Below are 24,450 nucleotides of genomic sequence, written 5' to 3' on the forward strand. Positions count from 1 at the left end.
GATTATTCAAGCGATAGACATTTTGAGTTAACTTTGCTCTTTGTCTCTTGATGCCAGTGTTGTCTGTGTATCAAGCTGATGTGTCACTTACTAAAAATAACTCCAGAGCTCAGTGTTCTTTGTATCAACTCTCTCTCTCTCTCTCTCTCTCTCTCTCTCTCTCTCTCTCTCTCTCTCTCTCTCTCTCTCTCTCACACACACACACACACACACACACACACACACACACACACACACACACACACACACACACACACACACACTAAACATATGAACATATATTTCTGCTAAAGTGGGTGTGGTTTAGAGGTTTGGGGTGTGGTTTATCAGGGGTCTTCAGTCAGTGAATTCTGTATATCTGATTGAACTACAATATTCTGTTCTGCTTAAATGTATTTTCCCCCTATTTACTACCATGCTGAAGCAAGTTTCAAAGAAAAATAAATAACCTGACTCACCTTCAAGTCGTGTAGGTTCTTGAATAGCTACACAATGTACGCAGTGTGCAGCAATCAGTCAATTGACATTGTTCATATAATTATGACACTTTAATAGGAACCAACATGGAAACATCACATAAGGCATAGCTAGAGTAACACGGGATCAAGAAACAGACGTTGTGGGTAGAGAATGTCATATATAATCTCATATTTCCTTTCCAGTCTTCCCACAGACAACATTAAATGCTGCTTGTGGCTGGATCAGATTCAGTCCTTCTGTGGTTTTTAACATCAGTGTTTTGGTGTCAGGTGTGTATTGTCCTCAAGACTTGGTTTATATTTCCTGCATTGTCTTCTCCTAAGCACCAACAAGACTTTATGTCTCTTTACTTTTACTGTTTGGGAGCAGTGACTAAGCAGTGCCATCATGAGACATTATCTTTTGTGGCTCTCTTGCTGACAAATATGATTATGAAATTCAGCTTCAGAGATAATCTCTGCCTCACACTTGCCAAGGGTCTTATTAGAAGTCTGCAGAGGTGAGCCAAACCTTTTTTTCATTCTACTATAGAGACTATTTTTGCTTTATGACAAGTAATGTAGCTTCTTGTAACATAGAATATATTTTTAGGTTTAATTAACCCCACTGCTACAGGCAATTCTTAAATGTTTAATTATAGGGTCATGGTCATAATGTCCATTAAAATCAAGACCATGCATAATTCTACTCAATGTCTTGAAACTGAAAGGCTAAAGCAGCCAGTGCAAGAATATCTTATTTCTAAATAAGGTATCTATTTAGGCATTGTAATCGTGGTGGTCCACTGAGAGCAGATTATAAAATGGTACTTCCAGCTCCAGAGAAATTTTAGTTTGCAAGTCATGAGTTAACAATAAAACAGAGTAAAGGCAACACTGTCTTGTAGGCCTTTGTGGAAATGACACAGTTTAGTCGAAGCCAAATAGAGAAAACTAATGTACATAAAAATGCTTGAACCATGATTAGTGTAAACAAATACTATGGCCTCAGGGTCAAACTTAAGCTTCACTCTGATTATATTTGCAATGGGTGTAGCGAGAAAATCAAACAAAACATGTACAATAAGCTTTATCACATCCATTAGTATTAGTAAAAGTGTTGGGCATGTGGTTGTGTAGAAAAAAAAAATTGTTTGCATTAAACAAACCAATTATGAGCATGTGCTCTAAGAGAGCTTTGTTTGCTCATATAACCAAGGCATTTCTGACAACAATGACCTTGTTTAGTAGAACTTCATGCTTGACTTGCCATGTTATCCCTGCTTCATGTGTTTTGCTCAATTTTTCTTAAGGGCTTTAACAAAGAGACAAGCTTATTATCTCCCGCTGAAGTAATTATCTCCTACAATCCAGTAACTGCTGCCAATGAACAAGCAAAACTGAAGATGATACTAAGCTACTAGTGATGAATCAAATTCTGATTTGTAGTTATGCAAGTCTGACTGAACACAGAGAATTCATTGTCACTCTCCTAAAAAAGATAAATAATAAAAAATAATTTAATCACGTCTGAAAAGCTGGAGGAGGTAATCAGTGGTTAATACTTAAAATAGTTAAGCTTAGTTGAAATAGTTGAAACAATAGAATCTAGAAAACTGAAATGATTCTGTTTTTTTTTTTTGTTTTTTTTTGTTTTTTTTAAAGATGACAATGTCCCCATCCAAAGTGCACAAGGACTCACTTAAATTGTGTAAAAAGTAAGAAGATTCTGGACTGTTAGAATCTAGCAAATAAACATGTATTATATAACATGCTAAAACAAATCTATTAACAAATAGTACTGTAAATTGATTAGAAAGTGCTGAATATGTCTACAGTATAATAAAATATATTACACTCAACCATTAGATTAAGTACATTTATGCTAAAAGTTTATGAAATCATTATCTTAATGGAACACCACTGCCCCCTGTTGGATTAATTATATTACACAATTCATCATGCAGGAATACATGCATTTAATATTTATTTAACAGAAGTGATAGACAGCTAAAATGCACAATTTATATAGGCATATACAGTTGTGCTCAAAAGTTTGCATACCTGGAAAGAAATAGCTAAACATTGCCATTGGAAAATACGACTGGTAATGCAAAGTATTTTTTTTCTTATTTTAGGATAGTGCTCGCAAGAAGTCATCACTTAACACATAGTTGTTTGACTCCTTTTAAACCCTAATGATAACTTTTTAAACCCTAATGGCCACATTATAAACACACCCGTTGACACACAGAGGTTTAAATTGCTATTAAAGGAAAATTTCCACACCTGTGACTCACTGTAACATTCTGATTTGCTTTTCCTTTCCTCCTGACTTCATCTGTACCATCATGAGGAATCATTGTTCAATGAACCATCATTCTTTCCATTACCTTTTGTTTCTCCCAGTCTCTTAAGATCACCGACAGCAGGAGCCTATAACGTTTTTAAAACAACATTAACATCCTTAATTATTTTACATGCTGTAAAAAGATCTTTCACAATAGAATCTATAAGGCAGTCAAACTATCCTTGTCTAATCCCTGCAGCATGTTGCATTGTTTTATCAGTCTATATTAATTGAAATTAATTCCATTATTTATCTTCTAGTCTTGCACTGGAGCGGTACTGTATATGCTCAAAATGACACTTAAAGTTTCTTGACTTAACTTGACTTCTCAACCCTTTAGTGGACACAATAACGTCTCTCCCAATAGCACAAACAGATACACACTGCAATTTAATAACTCAAACTTTATTCTATCTCTAACCAACATGTCTTGACACTGTAAATTGTTTGATGTATCATTTTTCTATGATATATTTATACTTTACTCCAGTTTAGTGGAATGTTATACTTGCACACTTTTTAATTACATTTCCAAATATACTTAAAGTGCTCATATTTCTTCTTTTCTCATCCAATCGATGCCTGTACACTATTTATCAATGGAACGGGTTCACAATTTAGCATCTGATCATGATCATTGATGTGGAAAAAATATGTATATGATAAAAAAATCTTCAACCTTTTCATGTTACACAATGTACTAACAGCTATAGCTCAACTGTATCTGAAGCTGGTTAGGCTACTGAACAGTAGTTTGGAATTGGAGGATGATCGCCTCTGGCACTACCTTTTGGTTAACATTAACTGCCCAGGATTAACTAATGTGGCCTGTTTTCTTCTAGCAGATCAGATGAGCAATATTTTACATTTTAATACTGTTAAGTAGCAACTACAAAACTCACTTGAACCCAATTTTGACACATTACCAATACTTCCATTTAAGTTTAATATCTCATTACTTTTTGACACATTGTTCTAAAGGTTATTTTATATAAGATATTAAAATAGTGCAACAGTAATACTAGTAAGTATATTCAAGGTTTTGTTCTTAATACAGATATAGATAATGGATATTTGTTTGATATAAGCTTGTAGACCATGCTGTGATATCTCAGTAGAGGTTTTTTACGTTTTTATATGTCTACAATAATCAATAATGCCCATAAAACTGACCCAGGCTGTGCAAGATGTGAAAGTACTGCCAGATCACTAGATGGAGCTAATTTCTCAGGAGCCAGGACGGGTTTTGGTTATTCAGCTGTGTAAAATAGGACCACCACCACGGTTTCTGTTGTCTCTCCTCCTGCCTCGGCTTAGATTCCCTAGTGTAATATCGTGCCAGGGTCTTATAAGGGTCAAATCGCTCATAGTTGTCCATATGCAGGATGTTTAATTCATTAATTTCCGGATCCACTGGTACTTTCTTAAGCACAAAGTCCACACGACCAGCAGTCTGCATGTGAGCAGGAAGGTGCACCCTCTTTACGGCTCTGCTATAACCTGGTGCAAAGGCACTGACAATGTGGATGCCTGGTGTCAGCAGTCTCCAATAATCACCGTTTTCAGCTGATGAGGCAGTGAGAGACGCACATTTAGAAAAAAGGTAATACTAATTGTGTGCATAATGCTCTGAGTAGAAATGGCATGCGAGTCTAGCACAATCTTTAAGTAAAATATATTTGTGCATTTCTACATTATTACCTGTGGTGATGGAATGCCTGATCCCTTTAACTGACACAATGGCTCCTTTAATTCCATTACCATCTTCATCTTTGACAATACCTTTAATTCCCATCTGCACCTATATATTTGCATTGACAGCATTCAATATCAAGTGGCTGGAGACTTAATATGTCATCAAACAGTCATTATCGGGATTTAGCATCACAGCATTAGGAGATTGAATGTGCCTTCATATATACAGTTGTATAAAAAAGCAGTGTCTGTTTAAATATAAAAAATACAAGAGCACAACTGTACCCATAACAATGGAGCAACTTTAAAAGTACTAGAGAAAACTTTGTTTTGTAATACTGCTATAGAAATTCCCTAACAATCAGGATAGTTATAGTCAAGTGTCTAGTACATTTACCAGATGCTCATATACTTACATTTAGTCTCATTTTTATACAACTGAGCAATTGAGGGTTAAGGGCCTTGCTCAGGTGCCCAGCAGTGGCAGCAGGAATCAAACTCACAACCTTCCGATTGGTAGCCCAACACTAGGCTACCACATCCCCGGTGGTAACATCTATAGTATGTTTCCGAGGTAAAAACAACCACAACCTGCAGCCTATTAATAAATATATCAGATTATATAATTTATTTCCCTCTGTCTGCTTTAGTTCCCACTATCTGCCCCAAAATGCCTCCTGGAAAGATGTGCACTGACGGTTGTGCAATTCTGAATGCTGAGATATAAGGCTTTAGGATTCTTATGCATAAGGGGAAAAAGTGAACGAGACTGAACCTAGTGACCTTGTTGAGAAAAGTTGAAGAGAAAAGCAGTGCTGTTCTTGCTCAAGGTATGGCTAGTTTCAGAAAAATGAAGAGAGAAGTTTGAAACTAAGTAACTATTATATATATACTTTACTAGGAACACCGGTAAAGATGCTCATTTATATATATATATATATATATATATATATATATATATATATATATATATATATATATATATATATATATATATATATATATATATATATATTCTATGGCTATTATAGATTTAAAAGGCTTTTTACAAACTAGCATTTTATATATCCAATTAACTACATTTTGCAAGCATTTTTATTGCATGCAATTTTTATATTTCTGTAATAATTATCTTACCGACTCCAAGAAAGTCAAGAGAGCCTCTTTATTTTCTTTCCAGCTTGTATATACTTCTTCCTCTGCTGGAAATTTGTCACAGCCCAGTTCTACTGTTATCTCAAAGCAGTTTGTGTGGAGGTAATTAAAGTCTCCCATCCCTGCCATACAAAATGAAAAGGTAAGAATTAATGTTATATTAACCTGCTTGTGGCAACATTCATTAAATTAATAGCCTATAATGTATTTTTATCACGCTTACCTCCTTGTATGCTGTACCACTGAGCCCCATTCACAGTTCCCTCTTTATCAGCAAAGTTGCCACCACACCGTTCTGTGTCTGGGCTAGACATTGTAGCATGGGCATCTGCGTAAATCTTGGCCAACTGCCTGAAAACCTGCAATTCACATATCTTGTGTAACACTGCTGCAACTGTATTTTGTATTGAGTTTTGTATTTTTTGTGTTGCATCAGTTGGCTTGCTGCAGTTTGCCACTAGTACTTATTCATGGAAGTGTTACAACAGTGCAGTGATGAAATTTTCCAATTAGCTGCAAAGAGTCACCTGCTCATCTGGAGTAGGGGAGAACATGTTCTTTTGGAAAGGATCCTTTGAGAGGTCATAAGGGTAAGACACCACCAGGTCTCCTCCATGAAAGCTAGCAGACAGAACAAATGGAATGGACCGTATCCATTTCATAACAGCATATGTCTCTGGAGCAACCTTTATATAGACACAGACACCCACACATTATACTCTGATGCATCTATTTACATAAATGAAATCTTTAAAATTTAAAATTTTAATTATATTTAGATATTAAATGATAGATTGTATTAATTACAATATAGATAACATGTATTTTGTGGTGCTTTTTTATATAATGATAAAAGAACTCCTACCTTACCAAGCCAGTATGAGTCTGGGATGGGAATATGGTCATTGCGAAAGTACTTAAGTCTACGCTGGTTGTAGACAGAAGAAGTCAAGTCTGGGAAATTTCTATTGAGGTCTATATTTTGGGCATTGTAACGGCCAGCCACATGGCTAGTGTATACAGCATCCTGTAAATTTAATATGACAATAAATGAATTTGTTATTGGGACAATGGTTTTAAAGTTTCTTGTAAAGTACTCACTAATAGTGTTTTTGGAGTAGAGATGATTAAAACCACATGTGTCTAGTACTTGCAAATTCTTGTAAACTATTGAGTGAAATCCATGCGTCCCTCAGTGGTTTACCTCAAAGGCATCATGAACTCTCAAAATGCTATTTTATTAATAAGTTGTATTTCTTGTGTAACAAAACAACATTTTATACCTCTGTCAAGACAAAGACATGTACGTAAAACTATCTTCTTAAGCTACAGATATTAGGACTAAGGTTACATCATTGTGGTTAAAGAAATGCTTCTAATAGAACGCATTAGATAAAAAGTAGGACAAGTAGGACGGCTGAAATACTAGACACCTTTATATGGCTTGACTGAACAAGTTAATACAATAAAATACAGAAAGATTTCCTTCCTCTATCTGGATATAAAGAAGAAAATGAGAACTTTTGTTAACCGATAGTAAACACATTTCACGAGACTTAATAGCCTCTCACCTCATCATACTCTGAGTCTGGACCTCTGTGCTCTTCAGAAAGAGCTAACTCGTAGCCATCAGGATTCATGGAGGGCAAAATGTGGATGCGTGTGGTGTTGATGAGAGTCTGGATCCTTGTATTTCCCAACAGATATTCAGAGCACAGGTACTGAGCCAAGTAAATCAGCAGCTCTCGGCCGATCACCTCATTTCCATGCATGTTACCAATGTACTTGACCTCTGGCTCCACTTACCAAACAAGAGAAGACATAAAACAGCTAGCTCAAAGGCCAGAATCATCCAATATTTTAGAGGTATATGTCATCAACAAAAGTTGTTGTTGTGTGTTAACAGTGTTGTGTTTGGAGGGTTTTTAAAGTACCCCTGCTAAAATTAAATGCAGACTAGGGGTTGTGCTCTACAGAGCAAGATGATAAATTTTATTTCTGCTCCACTGCATTTGCTGAAACATCGCACTGCTATTGCTTTTGTATCACTTACATAGTTCATGCTCTCCAGGGTTGCTTGAAAACTCAATTACCAGCAGGTCTTTCTTTTCAACACTCTGTCCAATGCTGTATGTCCTTGAAATGTGAGAGCATTCTTCTGCTGTCTTATTGAGGATGGCGAACATCTCTTTGTTGGAGTGATACGTGAATGGGATTACTGATGAGGCCTCTATTGGAATGCTATCCAGTTCAGGCTCCGCGTTCTCTATAAATAAAAGAGTTTAAAGAGTTTAGAAAAAAATCCAAGAGTTGTATAAACATAGAAACATGACATCAAAACAAGAAAGCTCTGGGAATGTGCCTGTTCATATCTTTGGTTAAATCAAGTTTGGAGATTCTCCACTCAGACTTTGCAAACCATGTCTTTATAGAACTAGACCTGGATCTCTTATTTTCAGTGATGGGAAATCGTAATGCTACAGTTTTCAAAGAGATTCCTGGCAACCGTATGCTTCCAACTTTGTAACAACAGTTTGGGAGGAACCACATGGGTGTGACCCTCAGGGGTCCACATCAAAATTTTGGCTTTAAATTGTACATTGCATGTAAATGTATCATTTTTTTTTTTAACTTTTTTTTCTTTGCTTTTTAACTAAAAAAAAAAAAGAAAAATAGAAATTCCTAATGGACATACCAGATACCACAGTCTGAGTTGCACAGTATGTTAGTTTAGATGAGCCAAGACAAACATGCATTATGACAATTGTATGTTCCTTTTTAAGTATACTTTTCATCAAATATTAAAGATGTTCAACATGAGATTAATTAGGTAGCTTAGAGATTGCTCTAAATATCTATTAGTATTTTTACAATCTGCAACTTATATTCTAAAAGTAGATGCTGCACTCAAGGAACAAAAATTAAATAAAATGTATGTATAATAATACAAAACAGCAGAGCAGGTGAAATCAGTAGTGAAAGGACTTGAAGAGAAACATGTTAGTTGATTACTACAGAAAGATGTATATAAATGTAGTTCTTGTTATTCATGTGAATTCGGATAAACAAGGAAGTCACCTTTAACTTTAAGGTTTATCAATTTCCAATTTCAAAGCTGCTTTCTGCATTCTGACTTCTTTGTGCTGCACCTCTCACAGATGGATCTTCACACTGTTGTACTTTTATTACAGGTTCACTTTTTGAAGATCATGGTTGTGCTCAAACATATTGGTCGAAATAATGGTGTTTAATCATGAAATCAGCTGATTTAACAATTTTAAAAAATAAAGGTTAAGTGCTATTTACTTCCTAAAGTGGTTCTATATGAAACCTTCTATGATCAGGAACTAAAAACTAAGTGAAATAAACGGTTTTAGGAAAGAACGGTTTTAGGAAAAAAATTCAGCAAATATCTAGGTTGCATACAGTACGTGTGCAGTCTCTTATAAAATGTGTAATGTGGTAATATTAACTAATTACATTCATATTCAAATGTTCAAATGCAACTATCATACATCTGTCATTGATGAAGTGATCCTGTTTAACCACAAATAAAGATCAGCTGATTCTGAAGGATTTAATGTGTGTAGTGGTCCACAAAGTGCTCGTAAAGCATGTACAAAATCTCATGATCAAAAGGTATCAACCAGGAGAGGGACAGAAAATAAATACCAAAGCATTATGCTTATACAATGGAATATATGCAAAATACATACATTTCACAAATTTCTAATATTAATGAAAAGACAAGACTAAAAACAGCCTGCCAAAAAACCTACGGCAACAAGAAGATGCAGGAATACCTGGGGGTAGAGTTGCTAGACACAAGCAAGCAACAGCCAGTATTGAACCCTTCGTTTCTTCACTTAAAACTTTTCTTTTCAACTCCTTTGGCTTGTCAATAGATATTATTTGACACCAGTTACTTTTGAGGTAATAGTAGCACACATTTTGCCATCCAGCTGGTCCTCTTGAAAGAAGAAATTGATGACAACAGCAGTGGATTTTATATTTTTCCTTGTAAAAAAGATTTGGTTCAGGTAATCACTTAATCAGTACTTCATTAAGCAAAATGAGGTGTGCCTGTGCTGGAATTCAACAGCCACTGGAATGGAATGGCTGCCATACTGAGATGCTGATTTAAGGATAATTTGGTGTGGTCTCTTAATTTTTTGCCGATCTGTATATTTGGTATACGCCATACCAACATTGAAGCATGGTGGTGGTAGTAACATACTATGGGGTTACTTCTCTTTGGCTGGGACTGGGTCTATAGTCAAGATAGAGGAAATTATTAATAGTTCCAAATACCATCTATTTCGGCAAGCATTAGTTAGACAGTTAGAATTTTCACAAACCCAAATCAACTAATGTGACTTTAAAAGATCAACATATTTGGAATCCTGTCCATTCAAAGTACAGATCTAAATCCTATTTAAAATAAAATGACTTGAACAGGACAATGCACAGGAGGCCCGATTCCATTTGATAGCTCTGGAGGATGTTTTGCAGAATAGAGTGGAATAAATTTAGTTAAGGAGTATGCACATTTATTCAATCAGGTTATTATAAGAATTTATTTTTTGTGCACTCAAATGAGAAAAAAAGATTAAAAAAAAAAAATACATACAAAATATGAAACAATCATATTAAACATTACCTCTCAGTCCTTCCAGTGGGTCATAGCAGCCCTCCTCTTCACTAACAAAAAAGCGGTCACAGTCTAGATAGTAGGGCCAGGCCATTCCAATGCGCTCAAACATGTGGTCACAGGCTTTGTGCACAGATTCGCAGGTACTACGACAGGGCTTCAGGATCTTACGGTTCTCACAGCGAGGTGCTATGATGGAGCAGCCCAGCATGCGTATATCTGGATTGCACTCCCCGTTTAGCACTGAATGAACAACATTCAGAAGCAGATACTCCACACTCTGCTCAGCCTCAATGCGACTTTTTTGATCCAGAAGGTTAGGGTACATGGTGGTGGAGTAGGGCATATCTTTACAGTATGTCAACATGATTTCTGTACATTTGGCTAGACAAACAAAAGAAAAATACACAATATACAGTAACACTAGTAGTAACTAAAATTCAAGTACTTTTCTGTATAGGCAGTTATCTGTGTGCAAATATAGTATAATGCCCGTTCTGTATTGCTTACTTCATAGACCCATAAAAAGTAGACAGTAAACACTATGGCTTTTCCTGGGATATCTGTATTATGGTTGTACAGTGTGCTGTAGTAAGCATGTGTGTTCCAGCATGACTGGTTCCCATTTCTCTGACTAAGCACTGATGATGAGACCTAAGTCTTATTATGGCCCTGATGCTTAGTTGTATATATCAGTATGAAGATGGACTCCTGGACAACCATGCTTCCATTCTATCTTACAGGGGAAAAATCTATTTGAAACAATAAAACAGCAGATATTTTTAATTTCATTTCATTGTGTCATTTTGTTTGGTCATGTGAGCACATTCACAAAACAGGCTTTCTTACAGATGTTAATGTTAACATCTATATGGTAAACTCAGGCTTAATTTATGTTTGTGGTGTGTTATATACACTCACTATCCACTTTAATAGTAACACCTGTACCGCTGCTCATTTATGCAGTTACCTGATCAGCCAATCATGTGGCAGTAGTACTGTGTATAAAACCATTCATTTACAGGTCAAAAGCTTCAGTAAATGTCAGCAGATCAGAATGGGAAAAAGGTGTGATCTCTGTCACTCTGAAAAGCACACACAATGGTCTCTAGCGTTTACAAAGAATGGTGCAAAAACATCATTTGAGTGGACAGTCTGAAAGCTGAAACGCATTGCTGATTAGAGAGCTCAGTGGAGAAGGTTTGGAGAAGGACTGATTGGTTTGACATGCTAGTAAGGATATAGTAAGTTAGATAAGCAGAAAAGAGTCCCAGAATACACATCAAACTTTGAAGCCACTGGTGATTCAGATGTATAATGCTGAGTTGCTATGAGATGCAATACTGCACAGGGCTAAGGATGGCTTTTACTTGTACAGCCAAATTCCATTTTAATTCCCTTTTAAATCTATATCATTTTAGTTTATATTTTAAAATTTAGCTTTACCTTTAATAAACCTTTTTTTAAAAACTATTTTTAGTCCATTTTTGTACATGGACAGTTGTAATAAGCAATTTCATTGTATGTATATTTTTTATTATGTTTTTTATTATGATTATGTTTGTGTTGAATCTGTTGAATAAATTTTGAATATGATTTGACATTTTCAGATGATTACAACAACAGAAGACAACATCAGAAATCATCCAGCTTGACGTCAATCTGCACATTTTTCTCCGATCTCTCTTATCAACAAGGCTTTCCACACATACAGTATATCTGTCTCTATTTTTTTGCATTTTACACAATTCTTTGTAAACTCTAAAGACTGTTGTGTATAAAAAAATCCCATGAGATCAGTTGCTTCTGAAATACTCAAATCAGACCATCACCAACATCCTTGCCAAGGAACTCAAACTTTTACTTAATTCTGATGTTTGTCAGCTGAAGCTCTTGACTTGTTCAGTTGTTTCTAATAAAGTGACATTATAAATTTAGTCCCCTCTATTTCTACTACTCTGTACACCTGTTACAAAACCAAAACCACACAACTTATGTCAATCATAACATGATTCATAAACGTTTCGCCTTTTAGTTTTGAACTACACGATTTTTCACACGTGTAATTTTCATATTACACGATTTTTTTGGAGCACCTAATGCTTACTGTACAAATAAGATTTATTGTCAGTTAGTCGAATCAAATTCATTCATCTCACATTTTTACGTGGTCATATTATTCACACGTCACGTGTTCTCACATATGTGATCACATATTATTAGCATAACCACGTGTAAAATGTACGTGAATAGACAAACACCCAACACTGTTAACTCACGTTGGTCATCTTGATGAGTTCTGCACCTTCCTGTGTGGGAGAAAAAAATTATTTAATTAAATAAATCTGAATTATAGGGTGTAAAACGCTAGATGGCGTAAAAAACAGTAAATTAAATTGTTGCCTGTTTTCCAAATGGCTCTGTATGTAACATGGTGCACTTTATAGCGTGTAAAAGCTAGATCTTTACACCAACTTTTGCAGTGCACATATACAGTATACAGGGAGTTGTGGGTCATCCATTAACTATAAACATATTCAAACAGCCTGTATTTATATGCACACCAAATAGACTTCCAACTATAAAACTGTTCAGCTTGACCCCAAACTATCAGCTCCTGCAAGTCTTTGGAATTGTACATGCACTACACCTACAGTCTCGTATTAAATTATAAGATGTAATAATGTGACATTTTCTAATGAGTTAGGTCGTTGACTAACCTTGAGAATAGCTGCCAGGTTTACATGTCCGTGGGAAACCCCACGTAGCTCTTCCCAAAACGCTGGCAAAAAGAAACGTCCAAAAACCTCTCATTTTGTATAGTTTTATAGCCATCAAGTTAGTAAAGTGTAAAAGTGTGTCGATCCCAAGTGCGCACTGTTACCAAACTCAGGGCTGTGGATGTCTCCACTCAGCACAGCACTGTACAGCACTCTCAGATTACACAAGGAGAGTAAATGAAGAGGAAAAACACTCACGTGTCGCTGCTGTCCACTTTCCGATGTGTCTTGCTGAGTTTTTGGGGCGTTGCATGTTAAACCTGCATGTTAAAATAAAATCATTTGCACCTGTTTACAGTTGAATTAAAAATGCTAAAAAAAAATTATACTAGGTCTAATATGATTGCTACTACCCTTTGGTAATAGTCAAACCTCTTAGAAAATGTATAATTTACAAAGGTTCCCTTTAAGGTTCTATATTTAACCTGACAACAATGTGTAAGTATGAGATATTATACTAAATAAAAGTCTTCTTGGTTATTAAGAATTGTTAATTGCCCAATTAATCCTTAAATAGCCCTTAAAGCCCAAATCATTGAAAGATATTTCACTTTGTTAAGCAACAGTGTGCAATAGTGACAGTACTGTGTATCAAATACTGAAGTGTGTTGCATGTTCAGTGATTTGAGTGTGTTGCTAGCATGAGGTCAAAGCTTATTACTTTTTAATATGTCAGAACCAGTAGATATCTAAAAGAGAAGAATTCCTAGTCCGAATGGGTAAAAATTCCCTGGAAACTATTTTAAAGTATGTTTTATAGGGTTATTTGGACCAAAATGATTTTCCATTCTGAATGGATTCTTATGGTTATTTACTGTCTGAGGATCCATGGCAGTATAACAAGAATGTATCAGGAATAACCGTACCAGGCAAAATGATTATGCTCTGTGTGGTATGTGCTATCTGGCATGTGGTAAAACCTCAGGCATATGATAAATATCTTCCAGTCCCTTCAAGCAAAAGTAATGTATAATGTTAAATGTCAACCCCAGAACTGGCAGTTCTAATAGTCTTCTGTTTTTATTGCATTTACAAAGAAAGGTATTTTCTCGGTTGGGACAAAAATAGAATTTAGCATGAAAGATCAGCAGGCTTTCATGCCTTGACCATTAACCTGAGAGACTCTCTGTATTAGTCATCATCTCCATTCATTTGCTTCTCCACATCATTGTGGAGCTTTAACCACTAAGTGTGTATAAAGCAGTGTTCATTTTTATTTTATTTTTTTACACTGATAGGTGAATAGACTCCATGGGAGCAAGCTGGCACAAATGTATTTTTTGCTTTTGAAGGGATGTGGTCACTGTGTTTTTGTATTATTTATTGGAGGCATGCATTAACTTAAAATACTTCACAGCTTCATTTAGCTTCATATATTTTCCTTTGTTCACCATGTCCACAAAACAGTACATGTATAACTAAACCAACACAAATATGGCTGTATAAATCACTTCATTATCATTTTATAAGTTCATAACTCCCAATACCACAAACCTGCCTTAATGAAAAAACAACATAATTTATATTATAAATTACTTCATATTGTGCAACATATATACACTATATGTTTTTCTGTAAAAACAACTTAATGTGCACAATATGCTGCTGCAAAAAGAATCTAGTACATTCAGTTACAACCTATTACACGTACTATGTTTTACTTTAGCTGTTTGGCAACTAATAGTTACAAATAATTTATGAGAGCAAAGTGCAGTATTTTCCAGTGACTGATCTGAATTTATAAATGAGTGAATTCATAAAGATTCACACTAAATTAAGAACAAGAGGCAGTTTGTAATATGTAAATAACCTGGTTGTCTATCAGTAGAAACATCTAACAATTAAAACACATTTTTATCCATTATGAGAGATTCAGCAATTCCATTAACATACTGTGCATGCAAGTGCATGGCACATAGTTCAGGAGAGATCATATCACTCTCCACTGAATTGATAATCTGGGGAAAATATAAACCCTAAAAGAAAACACACACATTGCAGATGATGGATCAGCAGTGTCTGTATGTCTGCTGAGGTTTAATTATCGTCTTCTGATGTCTTTGATGTTTGTGTTGTGAACAGAGCACATGGCCACATAGTCACATATTGCCTTTGTCCACATTAATCACTGCTGTCCAGTCCATATATCTTCATATGCATCAAACAGTCTGCATCTCCATCTAAATTTAAGTGATAATCTCTCTCTCTCTCTCTCTCTCTCTCTCTCTCTCTCTCTCTCTCTCTCTCTCTCTCTCTCTCTCTCTCTCTCTCTCTCTCTCTCTCAATCACTTTTCCACGTTTTGTCTCTCTCATACATCTAAGCATTAGAATTTTTACTTGCAGTGTTAGGAAAATGTCATTAGCTGATTCTTTGGAGACAGTAGTCATTTTCTGTGTCCAGTGAGCTGTTGTGTCCAGAGGAAGGGTGTAAATCACGTTTCAATAGCCGATTGGTAACTGTTACAAGCACTTTCTTGTACTGTTGGCGCAAGAGGGAATATGCAAAAGGATCTGAAGCTGCCTTGCTGTATGTTAGGCACTTGCTGATGATACCCCAGTATCGGTTGATATCCACAAAGGGAAGAAGCTCTGTCAGCCTAGAAAGCAGAGTGCAGGAACCATTAAGATCTCAATAACAGTCAGGGGAAAGAAAGGAGACAAAATCAAATGCTAACACAATAAACTATTAGAACCAGTTGCCAGGGCCAGACTTACACTCGTCTTCATTGTAATTATAATAATACATAATTTGGGTTGTTGCTAAATATAATCCTTTAAGATTAATAAATAAATGGTTAAGTGAAAGTTTAGTGGCTGATATCAAACCTCCTTCAACCGTTTTTGATTTTTTTATCATGTGGTTTAAAGAAATGGGATTTAAAGAATAGGATTTGTGAGAAGAGAAAGCAGCAGGAATTACAGAAACAAAGGGTGGGACTAGAGAGGAAGAATATTCTAGGATGCTTTAAGAGTATTAAAGACATCAAAAAGTGCAAATCCCCAGAGAAACAGAAACTATTGATAGGATTTTGTCCTATCACCTCTGTCACACCGGCTATTCTTAGAAGTGCGGATTTTTATAGGGTGCGTTTACGTCATAAACAGGCTCAGTTAAATGACGCAATTAAAGCATTTAATAGACTCTTAACAATAAAACATATTTATAGGCGTTTCTTCAGAATTCTGTTCTGAGGAAAGGACATTGTTTACGAGCATAACAAAGTCAAACCTTTATTTTTATTTGAATAGTACCTACCTGGTTATAACATAGGGTGCGAAACAAATAATAAATGATCCAATAAATATACTGATTTTTTTAGTCGCGCGCTGTTTCCTCCGCTTTTGCTCAGCCAAACAACGTTGTTTAACGCTGCAAAAGAAATTGAATGCAATGAGAAATTTCCCGACAAGAGTGGCAAACATAATGTGCAGAAGCTATATGAAGAAACGACATGAATACCTTGGGTGTATATCAACAAGCAAGAAGAGCGTCTGCATGGTAATAATGTCGATCCTTTTGCAATGAAAGCGTGCGACTTTGAGCACTTTTAAGTAAGTCACGCACAACACGAGCAGCGAGAGCATAAAGCTGGCGCCGTGGAAGGCCACGGTGAAGGCGGCGAAATCTGTGCGGGAGCTCTCGGCGTTCAGGCGCAAGGTGCAGGACGCGTACGCGCGGCTGTAGTCGAGCCAGGAGCGCAGCAGCGCCACCACGGAGAAGGCGAGCGAGTGGAGCCACGCGTAGCACACCATCAGCAGCGCGTCCCGGCACCGCATCTTGCTCGAGTAGCTCAGCGGGAAGACCACGGCGATCCAGCGGTCGATACTGAGCGCCGCCATGCTTAGCATCGCATTGGCCGTCAGGAATGTGTCTAGGAAGCTGACCGCGCGACACAGGCAGTCCCCGAAAGGCTGCTGGTCCTTTACGATCCCGACCAGCGTGGACGGCATGTTCAGCACGGTGATGAGCAGGTTGCAAAAGGACAAGTTCGTCGTGAAAATGCCCGGCACCTGCCTGCGTATCTCGCTGCTGTGCGCGAAACATAGCAAAACTAGCAAGTTGGACAACAAGGAGACCGTCGCAACCACGACGATGAAAAGTGCTAGCAGGATCTCCGCCAAGTCCATGTCTCACTTTAGAAGTCTCGTTGAGTTGCACCCAAGCCCGGTGATCGGAAACATTTGGGAACATCCATGATTCCTCATGAGTTTACTCTTTTTAATCTCCTTATAAAAGCGCATATATCAACTCCAAAAAAGTGTAATAAAGCGCAAGATAAGTTCGCTGTCCAGCGTTCTGAACCGCAAGAGCGCGCGCGCCTCGTTTTAATTCCCAAAGCTCCTAAAAGTCGCGCGTAAATCTCTTAAACAACGCATTTCAGATACAGTTCTATCCGATCCGTTATAGTTTGGCGCTGCATTAACTACGACCTCCCAAGACTCCTCACTTCTCCTTTCTGCGTCTCTCTCAGTGCGAACTCACTGCGACTGTCAAGCTCACGAGCGAATTGTGATCAGATCATGCGCACACATCAGCCCACCGTGGGAGGCCACAGAGCAACAGGCCTATTAGTCTGTTTACTATAATCACAATTACAAACAAAGTGGGGAGATTTACTGGAGATTAACATTAGCCAGATAGACTTATAGCAATTAACACTAACCAGAATTATAGCATTATGCAAAAAATATGTTTCATGTTACAATACAAACACCTTTCACTAATTAAAATCTACAATAAAGTGTAATATTATACATCTCGTTATAAGTCTAACAATGCTCACCTTTCATTGCAGTTATCTTTGGAATTCAACAAAGCTCATTATCATCTGTAGTTCCCCTGAATTATAATATTTTTCTTAGTCAAATCATAACTGTAATGTTCCAATATCAGAAAAAGCAGAAAAGCCATCTAACTGAATTACATTTATACACATAAACTACAGGCATGAGCAATTCAGTACAACTGAAATTTATATTTAGTTTAGTTATTGATCATTATCACAAATTAGAAAAGACACAGAAATAGTATTCAATTATCAGTGATAACACCATGTTTAGCAGTTTCAGAGTTTAAACCATGGTTTGATCTGTGAGTCAATAGGATACTTTGAAAAGTGTGAGACCAGAGTCTCACATGCAGAATATAAAACAATGGCTAGACAATGGCTGCTAGTCTGCTACAGCTGTCTAATAATCCAATATGCTATATATAGAAGTTTAATAGCAAGTCCTCTTCTATATAACCTATTCACCTCTTTCTCTAATTTCTGACAACCTGAGGAAGAAATTACGTTACACATAAGATTCTCTTCAAACTGAATCTGGAATGTCTTGTTTCATTCAGTTTTGTGATATGTAATAGATCTATAGGATCATCATACTATATAGCAGTAAATACAGATTATCCATCTGCACCTTGTGGTAGACAATTTTACTGGCTATTATACAAAGCCTTGCAAAAGTATTCGTACCAACTGAACTTTTCCACATTTTGACATGTTACAACCACAAAGAAAAATGTATTTTATTGGGATTTTGTGAATAAACTGAAAGAAGTGACACATAATTGTGAAGTGGAATGAAAATTAGAAATGGTGTCCAAATTTTTTTTTTTTTACAAATTGTCGGAACTCAGAACCCACCTCCGAGTGGACACATCGCAGGGTGAATCGCACTTTTAGACTTTTAGCCGAATATTGAATACTATTTAAATGAACTATTTAAGTATTTACTATAAAATTAACTATTTACATTAACTTACATTAAATATCTGAAAAGTGTGGTGTGCATTTGTATTCAGCCCCCTTTACTCTGATACCCCTAACTAAAATCCAGTGAAACCAACTGCCTTCAGAAGTCACCCACAGTCGGAGCTACAGTGGAGCGGTTTAGATCAAAGCATATTCAATGGCGATCTGTGGCGAGACTTGAAAATTGCTGTTCACAGATGCTCGGCATCCAATCTGACTGAGCTTGAGCTATTTTGCAAAAAAGAAGAATTTCACTCTCTAGATGTGCAAAGCTGTAAGAGACATACTCCAAAAGACTTGCAGCTGTAATTGCAGCGAAAGGTGGTTCTACAAAGTATTGACTCAGTGGGGCTGAATTCAAATGCATGCCACACTTTTCAGATATTTATTTGTAAAAATAATTTGGACACCATTTATCATTTTCCTTCCACTTCACAATTATGTGCCACTTTGTGTTGGTCTATCACATAAAATCCTAATAAAATACATTTTTGTTTGTGGTTGTAACGTGTTAAAAAGTGTAAAAGTTCAGTGGGTATGTATACTTTTGCAAGGTACTGTATAGTGGAAATAGGCCTAATTTGCATATTAGTAATGCTTTTGTTCCTCAAACGAAACACTCCTACAGTGCTCTGTTGCTAATTTTGCAAAAGTTGTATTTTGTAATGTAGTGGGAGTTTAGTGACACTACAGGTTGAAGCATTATGCATCATATTTTGCCATTTAGAAATGTGAGATTCATTTTAGGAACTTTCTAACAAACCAAATCATAAACCCAGCTAAAATATACATAAAGTATAAGTTGAGCATTCATAAGTTGAGTCATCTTCATAGATTTTATGTTTCAGATTATTATAATGTTTGCTATTTCAGTCAAGGCAAGATCTGAATTCTGTGCTAGATTTATCTACTTACGATAGATCTGGCTGTGTCAGAGTCACTGTATGAGTCATTTAATTGTAGCAGGTCTTTATTTTTCTGCATCTTAACAGCAGGACATAATCATTTAACTTTTTTTTTATAAATCTAGTACTCATTGTTCATTTTGTTATTTAATCACTGAATGACCTTTAGCAATAATGAACTAGAAATAATTTTAAAAAGCATGTGCGTTTGTGTATAAATAAATCTAGTGCAGCACAGTGTTCCACTGGGTAGTGTTGTTGCATTACAAATTCAAGGTCCCTGCTGATCTATACATATGTGTATAACATATGTGCATGTTTTGTATGTGTAACATATGATTATCTGGGAGTTCTCAGGGCAGGCTCCAGATCCACTGCAACACTGACCGGGATATTGAAGCTATATGAATGAGTAAACCATGCCTCTTTATATAATAACCAAGCTGTTGGAAACTGGAAGAATAATACGAACACTTTCATGTAAATAGTTTTAGATTATACACAATGCAGCACAGCAGTGTTGTCACCAACTAACGTGAGCAGGTGTTCCCTCACCTGTGTCATATGCTGTGAAATGCACTGCTTTCTGAAAACTCCCTATCATGGCCTGCATGAGGAATGTGTAGTGTAGGGGGGCAAATAAGCTGCTCATATAATAATACAGAAGCCCTGTGTGGGTGTGGGCAGTTTGTGTGAGTTTGCTAGCATATGTGTGAGTGTGTGCATGTATTTACATGCAGGTACACATTATTGATACATCAACTCCCATAATCACTGTTAAACATGTCATGACCAGGGAGGAAGACAACTGTCCTGTTTTAAATAGAGTCCATGACATCATAGCTTGATAATAACCATATCTTCATGCTCCTTCTTCCCACAGTAATTAAAGTCCATATTTGCTCTTGAAGATTTATATTAAGAGTGTTAAAGGCACACAATAGCCTGGTTGTTCCCTACTGTGTTTAATGGCAAGTTATTCGGGGGTGTTATTTGTGAAGCACTGGAGCCACTAAACAGAATGCTGTTTGGCAAACAAACAGCGTGAAATGGCTGCCGTGAGACATCTCCCAGCTGGCACAGGTACCATCAAAGAGTTATTGTGAGTCATGTCACCATGGAAACACTAAGACTTGTGAGGTATTGTCCTTCGGTGAAATGGCAGAGGATTAAAATAACTTCTCTGATAGCACTGAAGCCCAAAATTCAATGTTCCCTCGTGTCACCTTTTGCTAGTGAAAGTGATCCACCTTTTGAGACAGCCAACTGAAATAAACGACAGTTACCAAACAAGGCAATATCCTGTGTCGGGGTAAAGGGGAGAGAGATAGAGATAGAGATAGAGAGATAGAGAGAGAGAGAGAGAGAGAGAGAGAGAGAGAGAGAGAGAGAGAGAGAGAGAGAGAGAGAGAGAGAGAGATTTGTATAAGATGGCTCTTGTCTTGCATCTAACTTTTCACAGTCACACATCCCACATCCCTTGAAGTAAACAGCACATTCCTGTCCAAAGGCAGTCCCACACAGGCTAGGACTACAGTTATGCAATCAAGTTCAAATGTCGGACTGTCTACATGATAGAAAAATTGGGTGTAAGGTTGCAGTTCATTCCAAATGCGGGACTGTTTGGGGCAGCAATCATATTCAGTCTAATATGTGTCAGGTTTGTGTAAAAATATTAAGGAATGGAAATGGAAAGCATTCATTGAAGAGTCCTTCAGACTTGTTTTTGACTACTTTTCATGCCTTTCAATAACAGATTGTATAACCATATTTTATGAGAATGCACATACCTGGTGAAATTGGATTAACTGCCTCTGAATCACTGGCATGAAATTTATGCACACTGATTTCACATTAGTGATAAAATGAAGTGCATATTAAAGTGCTTATAATTTTTTTATAGTAGTATACAATAAGGCTTTCTCCAGAGAATGAATGGTTTGGCTCATTGCAGGGGTCCAATAGCTTGGGGCTGGTCAACCTTTGCTTTAGTCATGGGGGAGCTTCTTTCATCCTGATGCCAAAAGGACTGGTCAGGGAGTAGGATGGAACCCATGAGATCACATCAATAAAGCCTTTTCAGCTTAGCGCTGGGGAAAAATGGATGGACCCCCTTGGACCAATAACAACAAAGAGGTCATATTTGAAAAGACTCTTTTTTATTTATTAATGCTCTAAGACCCTAGCTGTATCCGTGGTACTTATATAACCTGATATCAGTGATGCCAGCTCTATTCACATGTTAAATGACAATCCTGTTTCTGACTGGAATTAATCACAATCCCCAGTTGTACAGGTTAGGTGAGTTTGAGTTTCATCTCAAAGATGCAGTTTGATCAGAGTCGGTCATATTTGCAATGCTGATATGCAATAAATAATTGATAAGACACTAGCACAGTTCAAGTGTCATGGCTCAGTATGTGCTGTTATCTTTGCTGCCAGATTGGCAGCTTGTCAAGAACAGTGCTGTTATTTAAACCCTTTTAAAGCCCTTTGTAGTTTTCTTCTCCTCTGCATGGCCAAAATAAAAACAAAGAAAATAAAAAAGTGCACATGTAAGTGTGCTATATAATTGTTTGAGTGTAATGAATTGAAATAAATAAATAAAATATATGTATGTATATATATATATATATATATATATATATATATATATATATATATATATATATATATATATATATATATAAAATTCTATGTTGGTTGTGGCATTTTTAGAGCTAAAAATAACAAGCTTTTCTATAGGGCATCTGTTGTATACAGCATGAACAATAAAATGATACATATACAAAACATTCCTTTGTTTTCAGATGCTAACAGCTTTCATGCTAACAGATTTCATGCAAAAGTACCACACTGAACAATTAATGTTAGTGAACATTAACACTGCCATTAATGATAATGTAAATGGGGTACCAGGGATTAAAGACATACAGAAAAGAAAGTGTAAGAGAGAGAGAGAGAGAGAGAGAGAGAGAGAGAGAGAGAGAGAGAGAGAGAGAGAATGTGAGATGTGGGAACATACTGAATTTATTATCACTAGCAAAAACCAGCTGGCTGATGCCAGCTGGTGAGTAATACGCGCGCACACACACACACACACACACATACACACATACACACACTACTAGAAAATCTGGGCTGACAGTAAATTATACTGAGCATACCAATGGAATCAATGAGAATTCCCAAATCTGCTTTAAAGATTAAAATGTCGGAGGCCGGCAAATTCATATTAGTTAATTATACAACCAACTGATTAACACTTCGATCTTCTGACAGCTAAAGTCTACTCACAGCGTTACTAGCTGTAAAAGTAAGAATATTGATTAATTATCTCTAATGTACAAATATAGCAAGAGTAATATAGCAAGCTTCTTGGAATCTACTTCTACTTCTGAGATATCATATCTATAATGCAGTCTCTACCGGAAAGAATGGCCCTAAAGGCACCTCTGTAGCAGGTACAGTGAACTGAAGGAGAGTGTTGTAGAGAAATGTGACAGAAATGGCACTCAGGACATCCATCACTGTCTGGGGCTCAGCTGCTCCCGAGGCTGTGGCCCTGTATGCTCAAGTCTGGAGGGATGTTATATAAGAAAAACAATGTGACTCATGCCCCATAGTACAACTTAAGGTCTGCAAAACAAGCTTCATACATCACAGATGATTTTGTCTCTCTGGCATGTTGCTGATTTCAGCTTAATGCAAACTCACTTGATTTTTTTTCAAATGAATCTTGCTTAATTATTGTAGATTAGCGAATATATTATAAATACAGGTCCATGACCAGAATCAGCATTATAGTGAAGTCCATGTAGACTTTTATTCTTCTAATTCAAGTTAGTTGTCCTTTTTCTATTTTTCCCTGATCACTGAAAAAACATATATTAAAAATGCCACCTAACCTGCAGTGAATACATGGTATATATCAGCTAATAAGCTAATGTGACAGCAAAAATGATTTGGCTAGCATAGTTATAAGCAGTTTACATTTTAATTTCATTTAACACCAACTGATCTTACAAACAATCACCTTTGAATCACATGCTCTCACCTTCATTCATTTTCTACCACTTATCCGAACTACCTCAAGTCATGGGGAGCCTGTGCCTATCTCAGGCGTCATCGGGCATCAAGGCAGGATACACCCTGGACGGAGTGCCAACCCATCGCAGGGCACACACACACTCTCATTCACTCACACACTCACACACTATGAACAATTTTCCAGAGATGCCAATCAACCTACTATGCATGTCCTTGGACCGGAGGAGGAAAGCGGAGTACCCGGAGGAAACCCCCGGAGGCACGGGGAAAACATGCAAACTCCACACACACAAGCCGGAGGCGGGAATCAAACCCCCAACCCTCTCACATATTTTTGTCAAATAGATAGAACTAATCATCAGTACTGATTGGGTCTGGAAACACAATGATTTCTGCTACATTATGCCACCAAATGATCAGGACATTGGTATTTCTGTGTTGGATTAGACAATGAAGATGCTATGTGGAATGTAAAATCTTCTGAAAATCTGTGTCCTCATATTTAGTAACAGTTAGGAGTGTCTCCTGCACTTGATTGTTTTGACCTATCTTGGTTATTCAGTGTAACAAGTCTATGAATCCTATATATATTTAAAATTTGCTAGTAAATAAATGTATTCTACACTACAAAGAGTTTTTCTGTAAATTTGAAT

General features: G+C 36.7%; 2 protein-coding genes across 5 annotated transcripts; both read right to left on the minus strand.

The window, feature by feature from the left end:
• Nucleotides 1–2,201: 2,201 nt before the first annotated feature.
• Nucleotides 2,202–13,284, minus strand: LOC113657509 (carboxypeptidase Z-like). 4 transcript variants are annotated; one of them, XM_027169410.2, is made up of 12 exons: nt 13,030–13,280; nt 12,589–12,618; nt 10,319–10,693; nt 7,712–7,924; nt 7,230–7,459; nt 6,524–6,685; nt 6,186–6,344; nt 5,882–6,017; nt 5,641–5,780; nt 4,510–4,609; nt 3,982–4,374; nt 2,202–2,894 (listed from the first exon to the last, which is right to left on the minus strand). In XM_027169410.2, the coding sequence occupies exons 1-11, from the start codon at nt 13,142–13,144 to the stop codon at nt 4,028–4,030; spliced, it is 2,007 nt and encodes a 668-aa protein (XP_027025211.2). In that variant the 5' UTR covers nt 13,145–13,280; the 3' UTR covers nt 2,202–2,894; nt 3,982–4,027. The 4 variants fall into 4 exon arrangements, with proteins under 4 accessions (XP_027025211.2, XP_027025210.2, XP_047676154.1 ...); XM_027169409.2 differs by having other exon boundaries at nt 2,202–4,374; nt 13,030–13,279; XM_047820198.1 differs by lacking the exons at nt 3,982–4,374; nt 4,510–4,609 and having other exon boundaries at nt 13,030–13,284.
• A 769-nt stretch (nt 13,285–14,053) lies between these two features.
• On the minus strand, nt 14,054–17,605 carry gpr78b (G protein-coupled receptor 78b). The gene is made up of 3 exons (XM_027169136.2): nt 16,550–17,605; nt 16,346–16,459; nt 14,054–15,686 (listed from the first exon to the last, which is right to left on the minus strand). Exons 1-3 carry the CDS (start codon nt 17,215–17,217, stop codon nt 15,449–15,451), a joined length of 1,020 nt encoding a protein of 339 aa, XP_027024937.1. The 5' UTR covers nt 17,218–17,605; the 3' UTR covers nt 14,054–15,448.
• Between the last annotated feature and the right edge of the window lie 6,845 nt (nt 17,606–24,450).

Source organism: Tachysurus fulvidraco, chromosome 1, assembly GCF_022655615.1.
Source record: "Tachysurus fulvidraco isolate hzauxx_2018 chromosome 1, HZAU_PFXX_2.0, whole genome shotgun sequence".
Lineage (NCBI taxonomy): Eukaryota > Metazoa > Chordata > Actinopteri > Siluriformes > Bagridae > Tachysurus > Tachysurus fulvidraco.